Here is a 21,025-nt window from a genome sequence, read left to right as displayed (position 1 = left end):
TCCTCCCTCCCTTCTCGATATAATCTATCCACCCCGAAGAAACACACCCCCTAATTCTTCTCCCTCCCAAGTCCCCACCAACACCACTACCAGAAGAGAGTCATGGCTTCTTCTTCTTCCCTCACTCTCTCCCAGGCCGTTCTCGCCGGCTCCATCCCTCGCCATGGCTCTTCCAACCCCCACCTCCCTTCTGTTTCCTTCCCCACATTTTCTGGCCTTAAATCCGCCCCCTCCACAACCACCACTGGTACCTCCCGCCGCCGCAGTCCCTCCGTCCCAACAGCGGGTCGACGCCAAGCCCAGGTCTTGGCCTCAGCTGCAGTAGAAACTCTGGAGAAAACCGACACGGCCCTTTTAGAAAAGTCCATCAATACCATCCGTTTCTTGGCCGTCGATGCTGTCGAGAAGGCTAATTCCGGTCACCCGGGTCTACCCATGGGTTGTGCTCCAATGGGTCATATTCTTTATGATGAGGTCATGAAGTATAATCCCAAGAATCCTTATTGGTTCAACAGGGACCGGTTTGTTCTCTCAGCCGGCCATGGATGTATGCTTCAGTATGCTTTGCTTCACCTTGCTGGATATGACTCTGTCAAGGTCAACACTTCTTAATCGTAGTTTCTGTGTGAATTCATCCGTTTATCCGATCTAACTGGTGCAGTCCCAGATGTTTTTTTTTTTTGTTTTGGGTTAGAAGATTGGATTTTGGATCTGGTTTTTTCTTGGATTAGTGGTTTTCCAACTCTGCATGTCATTTTCGAGGTCGGCTTGTTAGAACATTGCTGAAGATCGGATTTTCAATGCATTTTGCTGTGATGTTTGACTTTTGCACCTCATTTTGGAGGTGGTTTTGGTGGAGAATCTGGTAAAAATTGGATTTTGAATGGAATTTTACTGGATTATATCTGATCTTGTTTTATAATTAGCTTACATTTATTATTTTCTGTAGCCTTTTCAATTATTTGGTACTGTTTAGAGTTGGTTGCTGATTTTTTTTTCACTGGTCTGCTTTTAGTTTGTTTAATTCACCTGGTATAAGATGATTGTATTACTTGAGCTAGTAAATGGAGCCTGGGTTTTTAAAGTAGCAAGATGGAGGTGATATTGTCCTGTGCAGGAAGGTTTTAAGTTGTTTTCATGACATTGCTTGTGCTGGATTGAGTTATGGAGTGGGTTTTTTTTTTCTCCCATTGGACTGAATGTGTTTCCATGGGATATTTAGGAGGAAGATTTGAAGCAGTTCCGCCAATGGGGAAGCAAAACTCCGGGTCATCCTGAGAACTTTGAGACACCTGGTGTTGAAGTCACCACTGGTTAGATAGAATTTAGTTCAGCTAGTATATTTGGACGTTGAACGGAGTGGTGGGACTAATCGTTGTCTCTCATTGCTTTTGATTAGGTCCGCTTGGCCAAGGTATTGCAAATGCTGTTGGTTTAGCCCTTGCTGAGAAACACTTGGCTGCTCGTTACAACAAACCGGATGCCGAGATTGTTGACCACTACACGTAATATGACTTCCTGAATTGTTAATAGTTGTTTCAATTTTCTGGGGTCTCAAATGCCAGTTCTCTATGTTCTTTAATGACGGGACTTTTACATCTTATATAGATATGTTATCCTTGGTGATGGATGTCAAATGGAGGGGGTCTCAAATGAAGTTAGCTCCCTTGCTGGCCACTGGGGACTTGGAAAGCTGATTGCCTTCTATGATGATAACCATATTTCAATTGATGGTGATACTGAAATTGCTTTTACCGAGAGTGTCGAACTCCGGTTTGAGGCTCTTGGATGGCATGTTATCTGGGTCAAGAATGGTAATACAGGTTATGATGAAATTCGTGCTGCCATCAAGGAAGCAAAGGCTGTAAAAGACAAGCCTACCTTGATCAAGGTCAGATACTGATTATGCTTCATCTTGAGCCTTACTTCATGTTTTCCTATAGTTGTTGCTGCATTTATCTCTAAAACAGTTCCTCCGCTAAAGTGAATGGGCTGGTAGATTTGAAATATTTCCGGCTTGATTGCTTGGTGTTTCTTCCTGCATTCTTCAAATTGGGATATTTTTGTTAAATATATTTCTTCCATACAGGTTACCACAACAATTGGTTATGGATCCCCCAACAAGGCAAACTCATACAGTGTACATGGCAGTGCGTTGGGTGCCAAGGAAGTAGAGGCCACTAGGCAGAACCTTGGATGGCCTTATGAGCCTTTCCATGTTCCTGAGGATGTCAAGAAGTATGAATGATCTCGCCTGCTTCTTGAATTGGATAAAGCTTGGTTAACTTTTTCTTGAAAACTTACAATTGTGATCATTTTTTCTTCAGACACTGGAGCCGCCATGTTCCTGTGGGTGCTGCTTATGAAGCTGAATGGAATGCCAAATTTGCTGAATATGAAAAAAAATATCCAGAAGAAGCTGCTGAGTTGAAGTCCCTCATAACTGGTGAATTGCCAGCTGGATGGGAGAAAGCGCTTCCTGTAAGTAGCTAAGAAACAGATTTGCTCTTTTATTTCACCTTGTGACATCGAGATTCATTCTGTTAATTTGCATATATATATTATCCTTTGTCTTTGGAAACTTTTCTTTTGGACTAAACAAATTGGACTCAATTATATTTAGTGTCTGCTTTCAAGTCAGATCTATTGACCTGGCATTGCAGTCCCTTCCCTTGTCCTGTGGTTTGATTCAGTTGTGATTTTTATACTTTTGCCCTCAGGCATACACTCCTGAGAGCCCAGCTGATGCCACCAGAAACCTGTCTCAGCAAAATCTTAATGCCCTTGTTAAGGTTCTCCCTGGTCTGCTTGGTGGGAGTGCTGATCTTGCCTCCTCTAACATGACCCTTCTTAAAATGTATGGTGACTTCCAAACGAAGACACCAGAAGAACGTAATGTTAGGTTTGGTGTACGTGAGCATGGTATGGGATCCATCTGTAATGGGATTGCTCTCCACAGCCCTGGCCTACTTCCCTACTGTGCAACTTTCTTTGTGTTCACTGACTACATGAGAGCTGCCATTAGGATATCTGCCTTGTCTGAGGCCGGTGTTATCTACGTGATGACTCATGATTCAATTGGGCTGGGAGAAGATGGACCCACCCATCAGCCAATTGAGCACTTGGCAAGTTTTCGGGCAATGCCTAATATTTTGATGTTGCGTCCAGCTGATGGCAATGAGACAGCTGGTTCTTACAAGGTAGCTGTCCTCAATAGGAAGAGACCATCAATCCTTGCTCTCTCAAGGCAAAAGTTGCCCCAACTTGCTGGAACTTCTATTGAAGGAGTGGCAAAGGGTGGCTACATTATATCAGACAACTCTTCAGGCAACAAGCCTGATGTGATCTTGATTGGAACTGGTTCAGAGTTGGAAATTGCAGCCAAAGCTGCTGATGAACTAAGAAAGGAAGGGAAGGCCGTCAGAGTTGTCTCTCTTGTTTCATGGGAGCTTTTTGATGAGCAATCAGCTGAGTACAAGGAAAGTGTCTTTCCAGCGGCTGTAACAGCTAGGGTTAGCATCGAGGCTGGATCAACATTCGGATGGGAAAAGATTGTTGGACCTAAAGGAAAAGCAATCGGAATTGACCGATTTGGTGCTAGTGCTCCTGCAGGAAAAATATACAAGGAGCTTGGCATTACAGCAGAGGCTGTTGTAGCTGCAGCGAAAAGTGTTTCTTAGGCTTCAGAAAATGGGATTTCCAGTTGCTCGTTCTGTGCTGAGGTATTTTGGATTCGTTATATGGGGCATGCAGTTTACAGCAAAAACCCTTGGTGAGGTACTTGGCTCAATTGACTGCCATTTGACATTTCATAATAAGAGAAGAAATATTTCTTGCTTTAGCAGCTGCCTTCATCGGTGGAGCAATTTGAGGCTGCAGAGAGGAGGCAGTTTAGGATGCTTCTGAACTTGTACACTGGAACATGGTTTTTGTAATTTGATGTGGTTATTTGATTGGAGGTCCTTTTTGTTTGTTTGTTTGTTTTTTTTCCTCTTTATTATGTTTTCTCATGTTTTAATAGATAAATGAGACTAATAAGCTCTCCTCCACATTGCCATGTATCATCAAAACTGCTCGCAGAGTCTTTGAATGGTGAGTAGCTTTTCTGAGTCATTTTGCTGTGATTGGAAATGTGATGTTCTGCGCTTCTTAACGATATTAAACGGACCAATAAGAGTTCCAATGTTCGTTATATGATATCTTGGATAAACACAGAGTAAATTTCAGAATTTGTATTGAGATGGACTGCTGCGGAGCTTCAAACCTTTCAAAACCTGTGTGGGGCAACCCAATCTCTTTAGGCTGAGAATGAGGATTTCCTAAGCCAGAAACAAACAAACAATTTGTATGGGACCGGGAGTGGGGTGATGAATGATGATCCATCCGTTGTTATGTGGTTGTTGAATGTTGCGGGTGTGGCTATTTCATATGTGGTAGTTGAACTTCTGGCTCTCAACCTGCCTATCCTCAACGTACGTACTTGTCTGCTAGTATTATACCAGAGTACCATTTTCTTGTGCAGAGGCAACAGGTTTACCTTGCCTTAGCTGAAGAGCTCAAATTATTGCACTTTATTTCCTTGGAAGTTGGAAGTATAGTTTGGTATGGACCGTGAAAAAAGTATCCTCCCATGGAATAATATGCCTTGAGAATGGTAAAAAGCATATTCTCCTTCTATGCAAAATGCAACGCAGTTCTTTATTTAATTACAAACGTCCAATGGCCAACCACAGGATGATTTAATGGTGAGACACTCACGAGCGAGTTTTATTAAATATAACCAGTTTCTTAAGAATAATCCAATTATGGTCGTTTATTAAAAAAATTCCCCCGAGTCAAAAAAACTCTTGTACAGAATCATGTGATAGTGCATGGAACAATTCAACACCTACCTAACCGGGAACTTCGAAGTCAAGACTTTAGTACTATCCAACAACTTCAGATCAGTGATGTTCTGTATAATTGTTCATTAAGCAGGATCATGTGTTAGGTGAAGATCTTTGAGAGTATTAATTAACAGGAGAGTGTCGCACGGGCAATCGTCCATCCGCTGTTCCGACCGAGCATAAGTGTAATATTTGCCAAAGAAACGAAAGATAAATTCATATCAAAGCCCTCCCTTGTGTTTTTTAAGGGGTTTGGGGGCTATCAAATTCAGACATTTCTAGTCCATTCCTTTCCTTTTCCTTTTCACAGAGACGAAAGATTGCTGAAATCTGAATGAAAAAAAACTACAATCGAATCGACCTCAATCAAGAGTCCCATTGCATCTGTAACACCGTCGGTTGAAATCAAGAGTCCCAAAATTGAATTGGTTTAGAAGAACAATCTCTAGTACCTTGTGAGCTAACTGATATTGCCATCCCAACTAAACTCGAGTTGGCATAAGCTAGCTAGTGTTCAACTGCCCTATTGGCGTACTTGAAAGTAAGGCAACGAAGTGCTAAATAGAATGAGCCCTTTGACCTTTTGCCAGCCTTTCCTCTTTATTTACTTTGTAGACATTTTTTTAAGGAAAATTCTACAGTGTGATGTGATAACCACATTATGGTAAATCACACTGTAGAAATAAGTGTGTGACCCAAAAAAAAAAAAAAAAAACTCTTGAGATACCACTAACGTGACGGTGACATACCACATGATGGATGATCCTATCTTTAATCAACAAAAGCAGAAATTACTTTGCCCAATCCAATTTTAATCCTTATCAAGGCAACAGTAACAAAGATAGAAAACAAAGCAAGATAAGCCATACTTCACTCATCATCAAGGTCCAGTTAAGAAAATAGCGGAACAGTTGACCTTACCAAAAACCAAAACACAAAGACAACAATGTAATTATATATTTCCACGAGCTGGAATATTACAGTGTCATGTGCTGAAGCACAATGTACCCAGAGGCTGTTCCTACGCAGAGAGCTTCTTAGATATCAAGACGGATGCTTTCCATGTAAATCGGGATTAGAAATCCTTCAATGAGAGATGATCCTGCAAAGCTCTAGCAGTTCTCATTTCTCAACAGCAATAACCCGATAATAAATGCAAAAATTTGGCTTTCTTGTATACAGTACAGTGTCAAAGTGTCAATAATATGAATACAAGGTTATATGCTTTTATGAAAACCTCAGCAGCATATTTCCTTCTTTTATTTATTCTGAAGAGGTAGACTTTCATAATTTCTACAGAAAACAATTAGATTCTGCTATTTAAGATTAAAAAAGACATGCAATTCGACCTGAACTATTCTGCCACTTAGCTAAACCCATAATATCACGTTAAAGTATGCTAAAATCAAAAGTTGTAACCCTCAAATTCGAAGAGTCCAGAATAAAGAGGCGGCCAACTATGCCATAGCCGCTTGTTTCTTTCCTTTCTTGCTATCGGAGGCCATGATCATTCTTGAAAGAATATCTGCTTGCTTAGTGTTTCCCTCTGCATTAAGGGTCTTGATTAAGTCTTCATAGCTATTTTTGTCTGTAACTCCTCCTTTCTCCGTTATCTTGCACAGAATTGAATATGCATTAAGAGTTTTTCCAGCAGCTAAAAGGCCATCCAAAACTTTATCATAGCTGGAGAAGTCAACACTATAATCTCTCTGTAAACAATGATCTAACAACTTCAAAGCAGCAATTGTCTTCCCTTTCTCACAGAGAATGGACAGAAGATTATCAAAGTTAGGTGCAAGTCCATTTTGCATAAGCAATTCAATTCTTCCCAGGGCTTCCTCTACATGGCCCCTCAGAAGGAGAGCCTCCAAGATTTTAGCAATCAAATCCATGTGCTCTTTCACACCCTTCTCCAGCATAGTCATCATCACCCTGCTTGCTGTTTGAACCCTTCCATCTGCAAACAAGCTCTCCATCACTGACCTATATAGAGACGAGTCTGGCAGATGACCATTCTCAATCATAGTATCCAAAACTGACTTAGCATCAGCAGGCTCACCCTTGGTCAAGTAACTTTCGATAAGTGATACGTGAGCACTTGCTTCTGAAACAACCTTCCTCCTAACCATGATTGTCAAAAGTTCAGAAGCTGACTCAGGAGTACCTTCTTTTGAATGGCCACGAATCAGATTGTTGAAGGCAACTGGATCCTGGACACCCATTTTCATCAACTGTCGCAAAAGCAACTCAGCTTTTCTTGTCTGTCCATTGTTGCATAGATGCTCAATGACTGGATTGTAAGCACTAGGCTCCATTTGCAAAGTAGTCTGTGGTCTTAAGATGATTTCCTTCTCTATAAGCTTATCCAACAATTGAACAGCTCGTTGATACGCACCAGCCTTACAGAAATTCTCTATCAGGATACCATAATGCCCAGCGTCTGTTGGAATACTCAAGCGAATCATTGCTTTGAGCACATCAGCAGCCGCATCCAAATGACCTGCCTTGCACTGTCCAGACAACAGTCTCGTGAAGATTGAGTCATCATTTGGAGCAATATGTCTTTCGACCATCTCCTTCAAAATCTTATCAGCTTCGGACATCTTGTCTGCATCACACAGCCCTGGCAACAAGGTTGAGTACGTAATAGCATTTGGCTTAATCCCAAATTTCTTCATTTCTTCCAGAAATCTCAATGCATTGTCAACTCCCCCAGCAGAAAGAAAACCCTTAATCAAAGTCGTGTAAGTTATCACTGATGGCTCTAAATTCCTCCCCTTCATCTCCACGAAATACTTCTCAGCCTCCTCCATGTTTTTAACACGACAATACCCATTGATCATGGTATTATAAGTGACAACATCAGGTGAAATTTCCCTACTTTTCATCTCCTCAAAGAACCTTACCGCACTTTCCACTTTCGAAGAAAGGAAAAACCCCCAAATCATAAGGTTATAGGTATGCCTTGTGGGCTCAATCCCCTCCTTCAACATCTTATTAAAGTACCTCTTGGCCATCCCATACCGCCCTCTGCGCATTATAACCTTAAACAAAGCATCATACGTTTTTATCGTCCTCTGAACCCCCAACTCCTCCATTTTTTGAAACAGCTGCACACTCTCCTGCACAATGCCCGCGCTACCATAGCTCTCAATCAACAGAACCCACATATCCTCATCCCACTGGACCCCCTTTTGTGGCATATCCAACAGAATACACCTGGCGTGATTGAGCTTCGAAGCTCGGCCTAAAATCTCAATAATTTTCAAATGGGTTTCTCTAGTATGCTGAAAAAGTCCAGCCCTTTCCACCCATCTGAAGAACTGGAGCGCGTGCTCAGAGTTTTTCGCACCATGAAGTACATTATAAACAAGTTCATGATCAAAGCTAGGAACCAAATTGCGAATAGAATTCTGTAAACGGGTAGTCCAAGCACGATTAGCCATCATTCTACAGATAATATCTTCTAATTTTTCTGGGTTTTTCTGAAGACGACGATGCTTACCTCTTGGGCTTCTGGATGGCGTTGCCGCAGGATCAACATTCCGTGTTTCTGGCCCAGTGGATTCAGTTGGTGAAATGGGCGCTGTTTCCTGATCTGGGTTACTACCTGGGGATGAGCAGAAGAAGAAGAGGGATTTTAGCGAAAGTGGGGTGGAGACATTTGAGAGGTTTCTGGGATGGAAATGAGATGGTTTCGAAGCTGAAAGAAACGCCATTCTTCGAATCGACTTTTAAGGTTTTGATCCGGGAGGGATTTGGGAAAGTGAGGGATTGAAGTTTTACGCTCAGACTTTCATGGGAGAGACAAGAGAGAGGGAGAGATGGAGTTGTGGAGAGGAAAGCAGCAACTCACAAGGACTGTTAGGGTTTAAGCCTTTAAGGGAGGAGGAGTAGGGTTGTGTAACAGGTCGAGTGAACCTGGTTCATGGACCCACCTATGCACCGCACAGTTGTTAAACACTTTTTTTTTTTGGCCGAAACAGTAATACTGTATTATTCGAAATGACTCGGTACTTATAATGTACCGAGTATTTACAAAACGACTCGATACTTAAAATGTGTCATAAGCATTGAAGACTGGAGTTAATCCATTCTACATCTTGGTAATCACTCAAAACTTGAGCACTAAACTCAACACTTAGATAATTTCTATTCACTATTTCCAGACAAAATGACCATTTGTAAAACAAAGTACTCAGCTCTTGGATGCCATGTATCAATGTGTTGTTGTGCATGCATCCATAGGTTTTTTCCGTTGGATGTGCTATAATAGATTTTTGTCAGAAACTTCAATGTTAAAAAAATGTTTAAAATGATCAACTTCACAATTTGGATTTTTTTTTTTCAAATCACAATTCACAGGCTAGAAACTCATAAGTGCAGTATGTCGGTTAGGGACACATGGGACAAAGGTTGACAGATAATTATTATTCCTAATACGTTCTTAAAGCGTTTGGAAGACCGAAAAGAAAATCTGGTTGTGTTTGGATTGCATTTTTCATGATTTTTCATGAAAAAAATACTGTAGCGATTTGACGTATGTAAGGAAAAAAGGTAATAGGGAAATGTGATCACAGAAAACGACGTAATTTTCCGACGGAAAACCGCAATCCAAACAAAGCCCTTAAACCTCGGACGACAAATTAGCAACTATGATTGAGTTTATCTTTTATCTTGTATATACTGATAGTATATATGCTATCATTTTTTAATATGTGTCTCATATGTACAAAATGATATTAAAATTTAATTTAAAATTAAGTGATATACATCTAACGATGATAAAAATGACTGTTGATAATGTATCAGTTCTTGAATATATGCTACATATATAAAAAAAAAAGATATTCAAATTCAATTTAGAATTAAGTGACATACGTTTGAGAACAAAAGTGTATACAATATCAGTAACATTAATTCAAAACTATTATCTCAAAGCAAACTTTAGTCGAATTGTTACACTATAAGCTGAATGAATGTATATGATTGACTTTAACTCGACAACTATTTTAGTATAATCAAAACGACAAAATAGAAAGAAACAAAAAAGAAAGAAAAATATTCTCTCTCTCTCCCTCTCTTTCCTCCCTTATAGTTCGGGAGGGGTGGGTATGGGATTAAGGGGTAGTTGTGGCTATTGAGGGAATGCAAAAGGTTCTTGAAGTTGGAAGTGACTCAAATTGTAATGCTCTTAAGCTATGGCAAACCATTAGCCACCCCTCGAACTATTATATGTTTGTTTAACGGACAAAAGTGGCTGGTAGAATGGTGAGTTGGTGACAGTCAAATCCATGGGATCACTATTGTTATGGGACCATTCTTGCTGAACTGCTTATTTTCTCACTATTGTTATGGGACCCCACCAAACCAAAGTTCCCCCAAGTCTTCCAATCCAACTTCCCTTCCCTGCCTACCTAACCCCTTCTCCATTTCTTCATCACCTCCATCCCCAAGTTGGTAGCTGCATCAGAGATTAAATTCAAAGAACATAAAGAAATAGAGAGGGATTACTTCTCATCCTTGTCCCCTCTATTCTGCAGCAAAAAGAGAAATGGCTCAAGCAATCCAAGCTCCTCAATTCACTACACCTAAAGTCTCAAAACTCCAAAACCAGTATTCTTCACCACATTCTTTAATATTTGGGTCAAGAATGGCGAAAAGTTCACCAAAATATTCACGGGTTTTGAGTAAAGATTCGATGTTGACTAGAGGTAGGTCTCCTTTGAAGGTTTTTGCTTCAGTGGCCGCGGCTGAGAAGCCGTCTACTGTGCCAGAGATTGTGCTTCAGCCTATTAAAGAGATATCTGGCACCGTCAAGTTGCCTGGGTCAAAATCCCTCTCCAATCGCATTCTTCTCCTTGCTGCCCTGGCTGAGGTAATCTATAATATTTAAGAATCATGCAGTTATACGACCCTTCTGCTAAGCATTGTAAAAGCTACTATGAGTGACTTTTTCTTCTTCTTTGTGCTATACATTTCTGTTTAATCATTATACTCTTGATGAATTGTTGATTTTGACTTCTTTCCTCTATAGGAATTATATATTTTTTCAAATTAACCTGCATTTGGTTAATGTGGAGTTTTGATTCAGTTCATTGTGGAATGTGGAGTACGCGTGTTTGAAAGTCTTCATGCAGTAGAATGCTGGATTTTATAGAAGTTGGCTAATGGAGACTGGTTAGGTTCAAGGACTGTAGTTAAAGCACTTTCAGTCAGACGATGCAAGTAATTTGGAGCGTATATTCAAAAGAACCAAATCTTGTTCAGTGTTCACTTGCTTTTATTACAGATTAATGACTGAAAAGATAAGAGGGAATGTTAAGCACCTTTTGCACTTGACTTTTATAGTTTTGCCAAGTGTGTTGGAGATGATTCAGGATTCTAGTCATGGTGACTTTATGAGCTGAAAGACTCTTGAGAGCAATCTTTTGGAAGTTCATAATTGTTGTAAGAGTGCTATATAGATGCAAGCACAGCTTTTAATATATATATATATATATGTGTGTGTGTGTGTGTGTGTGTGTGTATGTATATTTGTTTAGTCAATTATCTGAGATTGGAAACTTGAGTTGCAGCACTTTCATGCACTTCTGTCTCTAAATTTGCAGTTATTGGATAAAAATTTAATGGGTTCTTCATGTTTAGTCTTTAGTTGTTCTTATACGAAATTAACTAGACTTTATCTTTCTTTTACTTTGTTTCTATAAGGAAAGAAGTTCTATAAAAAATTGGTCACTAAAAGTTGTTAGAACTGATTTTCTACAATATGTGTTTAAGTCCTCCCCTCACTCTATTCTCCCTCTCCACCCATTCAGAAGAAAATAAAACAAAAGAATATGGAAAAGCAAGAAAGAAATGAGATTTTCTTGTATTTGAAAAGGTGCTCCTGTAATCTTTTGCCTGCAAGAAGAGACCAAATTGTGGCATGTTTATGCTGGTTCTACAGTTCGTAGTTTCATTCAGAATTGAGAAGTTTTCCACCTTAAAACAGACCATAAGATATTGATAATTCTGTAGATTGCTATTCTGATGGATGCAACTTAACTGTAGTCTACATTATGTTATAGTTTCGCTATCCTAACAGAATGCTCTTGTATAATAATTTCGTCCCCAGGATTGGCTATTGTTTACAATAGCAACGCATACATAAAAAGTTTCTAATCGCTTTTTGGTTTAGTTCTTTTACAAAGTAGTATTTCTGTTAAAGAATCACAATAATCCTCAATCTCAAGAACTTATTGGATTTCACTTCTGCTTGTTTCCCAGGGAAGAACTATTGTTGATAACTTGTTGGACAGTGATGATATCCATTACATGCTTGGTGCTTTAAAGACACTGGGTCTGCATGTGGAAGATAATCGCGCTGTACAGCAAGCAATTGTAGAAGGTTGTGGTGGTCTATTTCCTGTTGGTAAAGAATCTAAAGGTGAAATTCAACTATTCCTGGGAAATGCTGGAACAGCTATGCGCCCATTGACTGCTGCAGTTGCTGCTGCTGGTGGGAATTCAAGGTCCATATCCTTATTTTTCTAGTTACAAATGTCACCCAACTTTTATATATTAATATGTAAGCTCCAAATTGGTTTAAAATTTACCTCAGAAACTAGTGATTGCTATTCATGATTGCATTTTCGGGATAGTTTCTTTGTTTTTTAAATTAGTGAAGTTAAATTCAAACTGGAATTTTATGTTTCAGCTATGTACTTGATGGAGTTCCTAGAATGAGGGAGAGGCCAATTGGTGATCTGGTCTCTGGTCTTAAGCAGCTTGGTTCTGATGTTGATTGTTTTCTTGGTACAAATTGCCCCCCAGTTCGTGTAGTGGGAAAGGGAGGCCTTCCTGGGGGAAAGGTGAGTTTAACATCAGCCAAACATGCTTAATTGCTTATTCCTTGATTTAAAAGAAAAGCAAAGAGGACAATCGATGCTTTATCAATATACGTATGCATGAGAAAAGAAGAGCTGTGTAGACATTGCGGCTGACTTGTCATTCTCCACTTCTGAGACATTCCTCTTGTTAGCAGGGCAGATAATGGTGTTCACCATACTCTTTTGTTTTTGTGTTTTTGGAGTCGGGGCTAATGTTATTATTTTGTTATTTTCTGGGGGTTGATCAGGTGCTACTGTACACCCCAGGACAAGCAGAATATCCACTATTACCTCCCTTTGTCGAGGCTCCAGGCCAATGTCATTTCGCCAATCTGTTTTCTTCCTTCAATTTGTTGTGAAGCTTGGATTAGCTTCAGTCCTGATTCAAGAAACGGATACTTAATTAGACAATAAGTATAGAAAATGAGAGATTCAAAAGTAATGAGAAAGTGACTTGTGAATTATGAAGCCCCATGGAGATTGCTTAATAATGAAATTGTAAAAGTGACCAAGATGCAAGGGGAATATTTTTGCTAAACATTTTTGCAAAGACCACCCATTTTACACTTGCTTTCTGGGTTCAGCACTAAAGAAGCTCCACCAGGAACTGCCAAGCATTTGGTCCTGAGTTTCTTCCCCTCTTAGTAACAAAATCAAAAGCAGGACCAAACTGTGGGTAATTAGTCTAAACAAACATGAATCTGTGAATGAGAAATACAATTTCTTTTATGCACAGCATTGGATGGGACAATGGTAAAATTTCTTTAGTGGGTTGTCGGGTTTAGTACTGGGAATCACTATTCATTTCATCCTTGCAATTCTGCTTCTGCCTTTGAATGAAGAAAGACTTCTCAGAAATGGCATGGCCTACCAAGAAAGGCATTGGACTCGTGGGGTTGGGCTCTCTTTTTCTTATCTTACTATATTTTGAAATAGGTTACTTGGATTGACAATGAACATGTATTTTGATCATCGTTGGCAGGTGAAGCTCTCTGGATCTATCAGTAGTCAATACCTAACTGCTTTACTCATGGCAGCTCCACTGGCTCTAGGAGATGTTGAGATTGAAATTATTGATAAACTCATTTCTGTTCCTTATGTTGAAATGACTTTGAAACTGATGGACCGGTTTGGGGTCACTGTAGAGCATAGTGGTAGTTGGGACAGATTCCTGGTTCATGGGGGTCAGAAATACAAGTAAGTGTACTTGTATTGAGTAAAATGGACTTTAGTGGCTTGTTGTGTAGCAAGTAAAAAGATTATCATTTTGTCAGGTCTCCTGGAAAAGCTTATGTTGAAGGTGATGCCTCAAGTGCCAGTTACTTCTTAGCTGGTGCAGCTGTTACTGGTGGTACCATTACCGTCGAAGGTTGTGGAACTAGCAGTCTACAGGTAAAATGCATGCTGGCATGTTGTATCTCTCTTTTTCTTGTTCTGAAGATAATTACGTCATTCAGACAAGAAGGCCCTTTCTGCGTTATGTCCATGGTGAAAACTTGACTTTTGTCTTTTATTGAGAAGTGAATGTTGTGTTGCTGCAAACTTAAAGTATCTTGGATTTAAATAGGTTATGCAGTATCACCTTGCTAACATGGTTTTGAATGTTTTGTGCACGTAAATTGCATGGCATTCATCATCTCATTTCTTTTTGTTTCTTTCCTTTCTAAAGGGTGACGTGAAATTTGCTGAGGTTCTTGAGCAAATGGGTGCTGAAGTCACCTGGACAGAAAACAGTGTTATTGTTAAAGGACCGCGGAGGGATTCTTCCAGAAGAAAACACCTTCGTGCCATTGATATCAACATGAACAAAATGCCAGATGTTGCCATGACCCTTGCTGTAGTTGCACTTTTCGCGGATGGTTCCACTGCAATAAGAGATGGTATGAATGTTACTGGTTTACCGAATATAAGAGTTAATTAAAGCTGTTTCAAATTTCATTGGAATAACAGAAGTTCTAGATCACTGATCAGGACATAATTGGCTTTTCGTTAACAAGAAGCAAAATGCCATTAGTTTCTAGGTGTTCATAAGCTATATAATATGAATAATTTGGAATCATATTCCATAATATAATACTTTATGCAAAGCGAATTCTTTTGAGAAAACTAGGAATTCCTTGATTAATGCTCTACGGCAAGTTTAAAATAGAACTTATTGTCGTGTTAAGGATACCTCTTTGAATTCATCCTTGAAAATTGATATTTCAGTTTTCTTTGTCTACAGCATAATGTGAAAATGTTTGGATCGTATGGTAATCTGGTCTAATGTCTTATTAGCTGAACTAGGAATTTGTTAATTTCTTAGGTATTTACAATTGCAAAATATGCTTTCGAGGATAAATATACCATTATTCTGTAACTTATGAGAACTGGATTATCTTGAACAGTACATGAGTTTAGTTACCAATAGATTTTTGAGGTTAGGATCGGTTACCGGTCCTAGCTCCGCGTCAGTATGCATGATCCGATAATCTGCTTTTAGCTTTTCTTTTCTGTTTTAATACTCTGCCTGTTTCCTTTGCTATTTCTTCATCACCCTGAGATATTTCGTCTGACTTAACTTATGTTCTCAGTGGCTAGCTGGAGAGTGAAGGAAACTGAGCGGATGATTGCTATATGCACAGAGCTTAGAAAGGTTAATTTTGTGATGCATCATTATTTTTCAATCTCACAAGCCTTGCATGTTTTCTCGAAAATTCTCCTTGTAACACTCATCCATACATTTCCTACAATTTCAGTTAGGGGCTACAGTTGAAGAAGGGCCAGATTACTGCATAATCACTCCACCAGAGAAGTTAAATATTACATCAATTGATACTTATGATGATCACAGAATGGCTATGGCTTTTTCTCTTGCGGCATGTGCAGATGTTCCTGTAACCATCAAGGATCCTGGCTGCACACGCAAAACCTTCCCTGATTACTTTGATGTCCTTGAAAAGTTCTCAAAGCACTGAATAAACTTTTTGGAACGATATGTAGCATCACATAAAGAATGTGAACAATTTTAGAGGGCTGGTACAAGAATGGAGTTTCCAGTCTCTTTGTGCAGGAGATGTTGGATGCTTGCAGCCCCTTATCTTAGTGAGAGTGTTCAACATGGGTCAGGAAGTCAAGTTGTTTTGCTGAAGCCGTGGATAGATTAAAATCTGTGTGCTGGTTTAACTCAAATTCTTGGTAAACGAGTGTGTGTATCTCTAGCAACTTATTACATGGAAAGATCCCTTTTTGTTGGCTCTGCATTTGAATGAAAGTCATTAAAATTGATAGTTTCACATTGGATATCCGTATATTTACTTGGTCAGAGTCTCGCGCGGTGGGAAAGTGAAAACTTTGTATTTTGCACGAATGGACACTAAAAAGAACGTGGGACATGCAGATAGAGTTAAAGCCGTGTAGAAAACAGTTGGAAGAAAGTAGATTGCCGCAGCATACTACATGGCAATCAGTCTGCAACTTCTTAAAAAGTTTGGTAGGCTGATGATGGGCTCTTTGTGAGCTGCCAGGCTGCTAGACAAGGAAACTTGAGAGTATTGACTTTGAAAGCATTTGCCAGCAAGAGAAGTCCCGAGTCCTTTCAAAGACAGACCGTGATACTGGTTGAATCCAATAACCATACCTTCTGGAAACCAGACAAACTTAGCTGGCTTTAGTCAAATGCATAGAGTCTTTCGCGGAGAAGGCAGAATTCATTTTCCTTACGTTAAGTAGGTTAAAGTAGGCATCCAAGCCCTGCGCTTGTTGAACTTTCAGACTTTTCTTTTACCTTTCTATGACTATGTCATGCAAGGGATAAGTTTGTGTGCACCTAAAACAAGCAAACAGAAGAAAACAAAGAGTGCAGAATTTGGCTTCAAGAAGTTCCAGTCTTTTCTCACATTGTTTATGGAATTTTTGACAATGTGCATTTAGGAACCTGAAGAGGAGCTGGAAATCTGGGAACCGACAATAACAACAACAAATCCATCTTTTTCTATGAGCTTGTCTTCATGCTTTTCAGATCTGTAAAGTTCATTTATCTATCAATCTTGCTTGCGTGGGTTTTACTAAGTAGAAAAGCAGGGAACATGATGCTGACTTATAAAAGAAACTGCTAGGAAAGGCATGGTTCCCTTACCTTCCGCTTCAGATAGTCACATGTAGCAGACGGTGGCCGTCTCATTCATGTTAGTATTACATATTTTTCTAGTATTTTGCACATCGACCGCAGATTTAACTTTTCTTGTAAAATATATAGGATACCCAACAAACTGTCAGTTCCTGCTCTAGGAATTTATCCTACTATTTGGGGTGGCAGAAAACTTTTTTTTAAGTATCTTGGAGATCACTCCATTTTACTTACAAGGTGACAATGAGCTTTGAGCTGAAGGAAACTAGCACTAGTTTGGTCAAGTCTAGTAGTCTAGTGCTGTTTTTCTAACCAATAATCTTCACGTACACATTCATCACATGATGCTAGCAGTAGCCTAACCAAAATTGGGACATAAGACACTAGAAATAAAAGAGTTCTTGAAAAGGGGCTTTTGCCTTCCTTTCAAGTATTACGCACACACTAAGTGTGACTGACAACCCCAACTCTCACATGATTTTGTCTCCTTTCCTCTCTACCATTAATTCACCTCCAAATCTCACCCAACCCAACCCCACCTCAAACTGATCAAATACAGAGAAAGAAGATAAGGGCCATGTTTTGAAGGAAAAACCAAAGTCCAAAATTTCAGGTTTCCAGAGACTGAAAAGATGAATGCAGCAAGTCGGTGGAAAGGAAGAAAACACATTTATCAATCATGCTGAGGGAAAAGATCAAAAGTCTTGCTGTCCATACTGTTATCAACAGTACCGTCGAAAGTCCACATCTTATGAGAATTATATTCCTCATCAAAATATTCCAAGCCAGAAAAAGAAAAAGCCTTTCTTTGTTTTGATTCTCAAGAAAGATAATAGTGAAAGCATGCAATTCTTTCCCATCGATTTTGTTAATTCCAATCCATTATACTTCTCTTCTCCCTCGTACTCATCAGCTGCTATTTGTAGTATTTTTATTTGAGAATAGCAGGATAATGTGTAGCTTTTTTGGAGTAAAACATGATCCAGCAAAAACCTAGCTAGAGTATCTTTAAGAAAAATGACGTTTTCTTTTGCAGCCTGAGTATGAGTTTTTGCTTGTAGCAATGCTTGAAGAAACGTGTTTTAGAGATTTATATAATATTTTACGAAACACTAGTGAAAGTTCCCGCACAAAAAAAAAAAAAAAAAACCTGAGGAAATTGCGTGCATGTTTCGGTTCTTAGTTTTGAGTTGTACTATTTGCCCTAACGTAAATGGCATGCAGAAGTTACAAGGATGGATGATCAGTCAACGTAGTAATGCAATAGATTTTTGCTTAATTTGTGTTTTTCTTTTTATTATTTCTTGTAACCTACCATAATCATCTACCCTTTAATGTCATTATTTCTTATGGGATCTAAAAATTTGAAGTAGTGTTTCTAATGGATATGATCATGAGGATGTATAAGAGAAATGGGGGTTTGCTTCGAGCACTGAAAGTCAATACAAAATTGAAGTATCTTGAAAATTAACCTTCCAACTAATTGTTGCCCTTTTTTTGTACTCAAATAATGCTCGAAATAATCTGTAAACAGAAGATAGTAGTGTTACTCTTTTTTTTTTTTTTTTTTTTTACTTTTTACTAGTTAGTTGGGCTTGTTCTAGTTTCATCAAACAGCCAAAACATGGAAAATTTTCCCTTTTGCCTCCTTCTAAGGCAATAGTAATAGGTAGGATGAATCTTGGCTGAAAATGATATATGAAAAGATGAAATCATTATTAACCTTCATTCTTTTATTCTTATCAAAAGAACCAAATTTTATGCTTCTTTTTACCGAGTTATGACGGTGATATATATTACATATTAAGCTTGATATTAGTACTGTCATCTTACACCAACTTATACTCATAGACTTGGTGTAGATTTTCTTTTCTCCTTTAGTAAGGTGAAAAAGAAGGAAGCAAGAAAATTGAATCCATAACACATGTTGCTGGGTTACTAGCCCTTTGTAAAACGAAAAGACAAAAATATAAAAACATCGACAGTTGCCCTCTTCACACATTGCTGGCCATTGCAAAAATGAATTCCAAAATGTGTTATTGTGTAATTATTGTTATGTACTACGTGTATATGTGACTTGCGTTACAAATTTGATTTCTTTTTCAATTATAGATAAATGGGAAATAAAGTTAGTGGTTGAGCGTCTTGTTGTACTTGATATTCGACTCTCACCTTAAAACATGTTATAGATATAAACCTTAAACCCTAAACTTTTGTACATGAATACATGCAAAAACACACACACACACATACATACATATATATACACATACACATACATACACACTATAATAATATCCACTTATACACACACATGCTATAATAATGTCGAGTCATATAGTATAGAATATAAATAGGCACATACATGCACATGTTATTCTTGGCCATGAAATGACTTATGACTAGCTGTGATTTACTATAGTATTATTAGTATCCAGTTATCATGTGCAATACTTGATTCTTTTCACTGAATTCGAGAACTAATTCTTTATATTTTCAACTTTTCATAAATGGATGGTTTCTTATGGTTTTGCTTTTCTAGAAAGAATGAATTGCTACGTTGTATCTTAAGATGTTTGGCTATGAAGTTCTAATAGAGTTGGGTCTCTCAATCATGAATGATAAAAAAAATAATTATGGAACATTTTATCATTAATGTAACTATTATAGTTACGAGAATCTGGGTGACATTATCAAAATCGGTCGTTGCATAAGGATCATATCTCAGATTTTCTTATCGCAATCAACTTAGATAATATGGGATATGAAAAGCATTATATATCACCAATTTTTTTTTTTTTAAATGTCATTGCCTTCAAATCCTAGGTCTATTTCCCCTCATTTTTTTTAATTTTTATTTTCGTGTTTGAGAGACGATCGATTCTAGTCATGTTTCATTGTTTATTTGATGGGAAATTTTTGAAACTTTTACATATAATTACTAGGATTATTCTTCCTTCAACCGAAAACAGACAAAAAAAAAAGACATATTATCTGTGTGTTTGGATAGCCAAATAATGGTTAAAAATTATTTGTTTACATCACAAATACAATTTCCAACACACATTTTTATCTTTTCAATTACCTTTTTATCTCACATACATCACATCACAAAAAATGGTACAGTAATTATTTCAAATAATATTTCAAATAACTGGATTAATATATGAGAAAAATGAAAAAACATTAGGGTCAAAATTCAATGGTTTATTTGGATGCCATGCATGATGATGCATTGGATGAAGGGATGGATAGGAAGAAGTTACATAACACCTAAGCCGCCTCTTGATTGATAGTGGAGTAGAATTATTTATCCTACTCCTCTGAAAAAATAAAAATACTGCTGTAAGTCTGTAACACTACCCATTAAATAGGGTACACTTAATTCTTTCTCTCCTGTGTTGAACAACAACAATAATAATTACTTAATAGGTCTAATACCATAATGCTAATTTTAGCCAACTCACAATTCCTATTAATCGTCAAACCTAAAAATTATAGGAAGAAAACATTGAACATGGTCTACTCCAAAATGCTTTGAATGACTAGGTTGTTAATGAGGCAATTAAAAATTCTCAAACCCCACAAATCTCACACACCATCCCATCCAATGATATGTGAAAATTAGTAACCCCTCATAATTACCCTAAAAATTTACTCCACACAACCTCCAACAACCTCCCAAAACCAAACTTCAAATCCCAAAATCTATCCACTAAACTCAAAATAAACAAATCCCACACCAAAAAAGGGATAAATCTAACAAATCCCATACCAAACCAGCATAAAAAAAAAAGTCTTACTTGCACAGGGGAGCAGCATGAAAAGGGGCCTTAATTTGAAGAGGCATCCTCAACCATTGAAACTACTTGTACTGGCCATTTTATCTTCTCCATGCTGTAACTCATTCCACCCAAGCTTGCATGTGGACTCTGGTTTTCCTAAAATGGCAATAATGATTAAAAACCCTAATAAATTTAACTCTCTTCAAGTTGACTCAAGATTAACTACTAACATTTGGTAGTCTGCTCCAACTCATTAATTACAGTCATCTTTTGACTGAACTTCTTTGCTTAATCCAACTCTGAAGTCTGAATCTTCATCATCACCGATCTTAATTACAGTCACATATTTTTTAAAACTCTTCAAACCTGATTCTT

General features: G+C 38.3%; 3 protein-coding genes across 3 annotated transcripts; 2 read left to right on the top strand and 1 right to left on the bottom strand.

Moving 5' to 3' along the window:
- Positions 1–4,113, top strand: LOC113726789 (transketolase, chloroplastic). The gene is made up of 7 exons (XM_027250655.2): positions 1–597; positions 1,223–1,313; positions 1,400–1,505; positions 1,609–1,891; positions 2,090–2,238; positions 2,328–2,481; positions 2,721–4,113. The coding sequence occupies exons 1-7, from the start codon at positions 103–105 to the stop codon at positions 3,678–3,680; spliced, it is 2,238 nt and encodes a 745-aa protein (XP_027106456.2). The 5' UTR covers positions 1–102; the 3' UTR covers positions 3,681–4,113.
- A 1,923-nt stretch (positions 4,114–6,036) lies between these two features.
- On the bottom strand, positions 6,037–8,771 carry LOC113726786 (large ribosomal subunit protein mL102 (rPPR5)-like). The gene has a single exon (XM_027250653.2). It carries the CDS (start codon positions 8,603–8,605, stop codon positions 6,344–6,346), a length of 2,262 nt encoding a protein of 753 aa, XP_027106454.2. The 5' UTR covers positions 8,606–8,771; the 3' UTR covers positions 6,037–6,343.
- A 1,490-nt stretch (positions 8,772–10,261) lies between these two features.
- LOC113726785 (3-phosphoshikimate 1-carboxyvinyltransferase 2) lies at positions 10,262–16,032 on the top strand. Its single transcript, XM_072079953.1, has 8 exons — positions 10,262–10,764; positions 12,156–12,400; positions 12,586–12,739; positions 13,740–13,954; positions 14,032–14,149; positions 14,427–14,637; positions 15,331–15,392; positions 15,496–16,032. The coding sequence occupies exons 1-8, from the start codon at positions 10,441–10,443 to the stop codon at positions 15,712–15,714; spliced, it is 1,548 nt and encodes a 515-aa protein (XP_071936054.1). The 5' UTR covers positions 10,262–10,440; the 3' UTR covers positions 15,715–16,032.
- Positions 16,033–21,025: the final 4,993 nt, after the last annotated feature.

This window comes from Coffea arabica, chromosome 2e, assembly GCF_036785885.1.
Source record: "Coffea arabica cultivar ET-39 chromosome 2e, Coffea Arabica ET-39 HiFi, whole genome shotgun sequence".
Lineage (NCBI taxonomy): Eukaryota > Viridiplantae > Streptophyta > Magnoliopsida > Gentianales > Rubiaceae > Coffea > Coffea arabica.
Note: the sequence above shows the minus strand (reverse complement) of the source record. Positions and strands in the feature narration are given on the sequence as shown.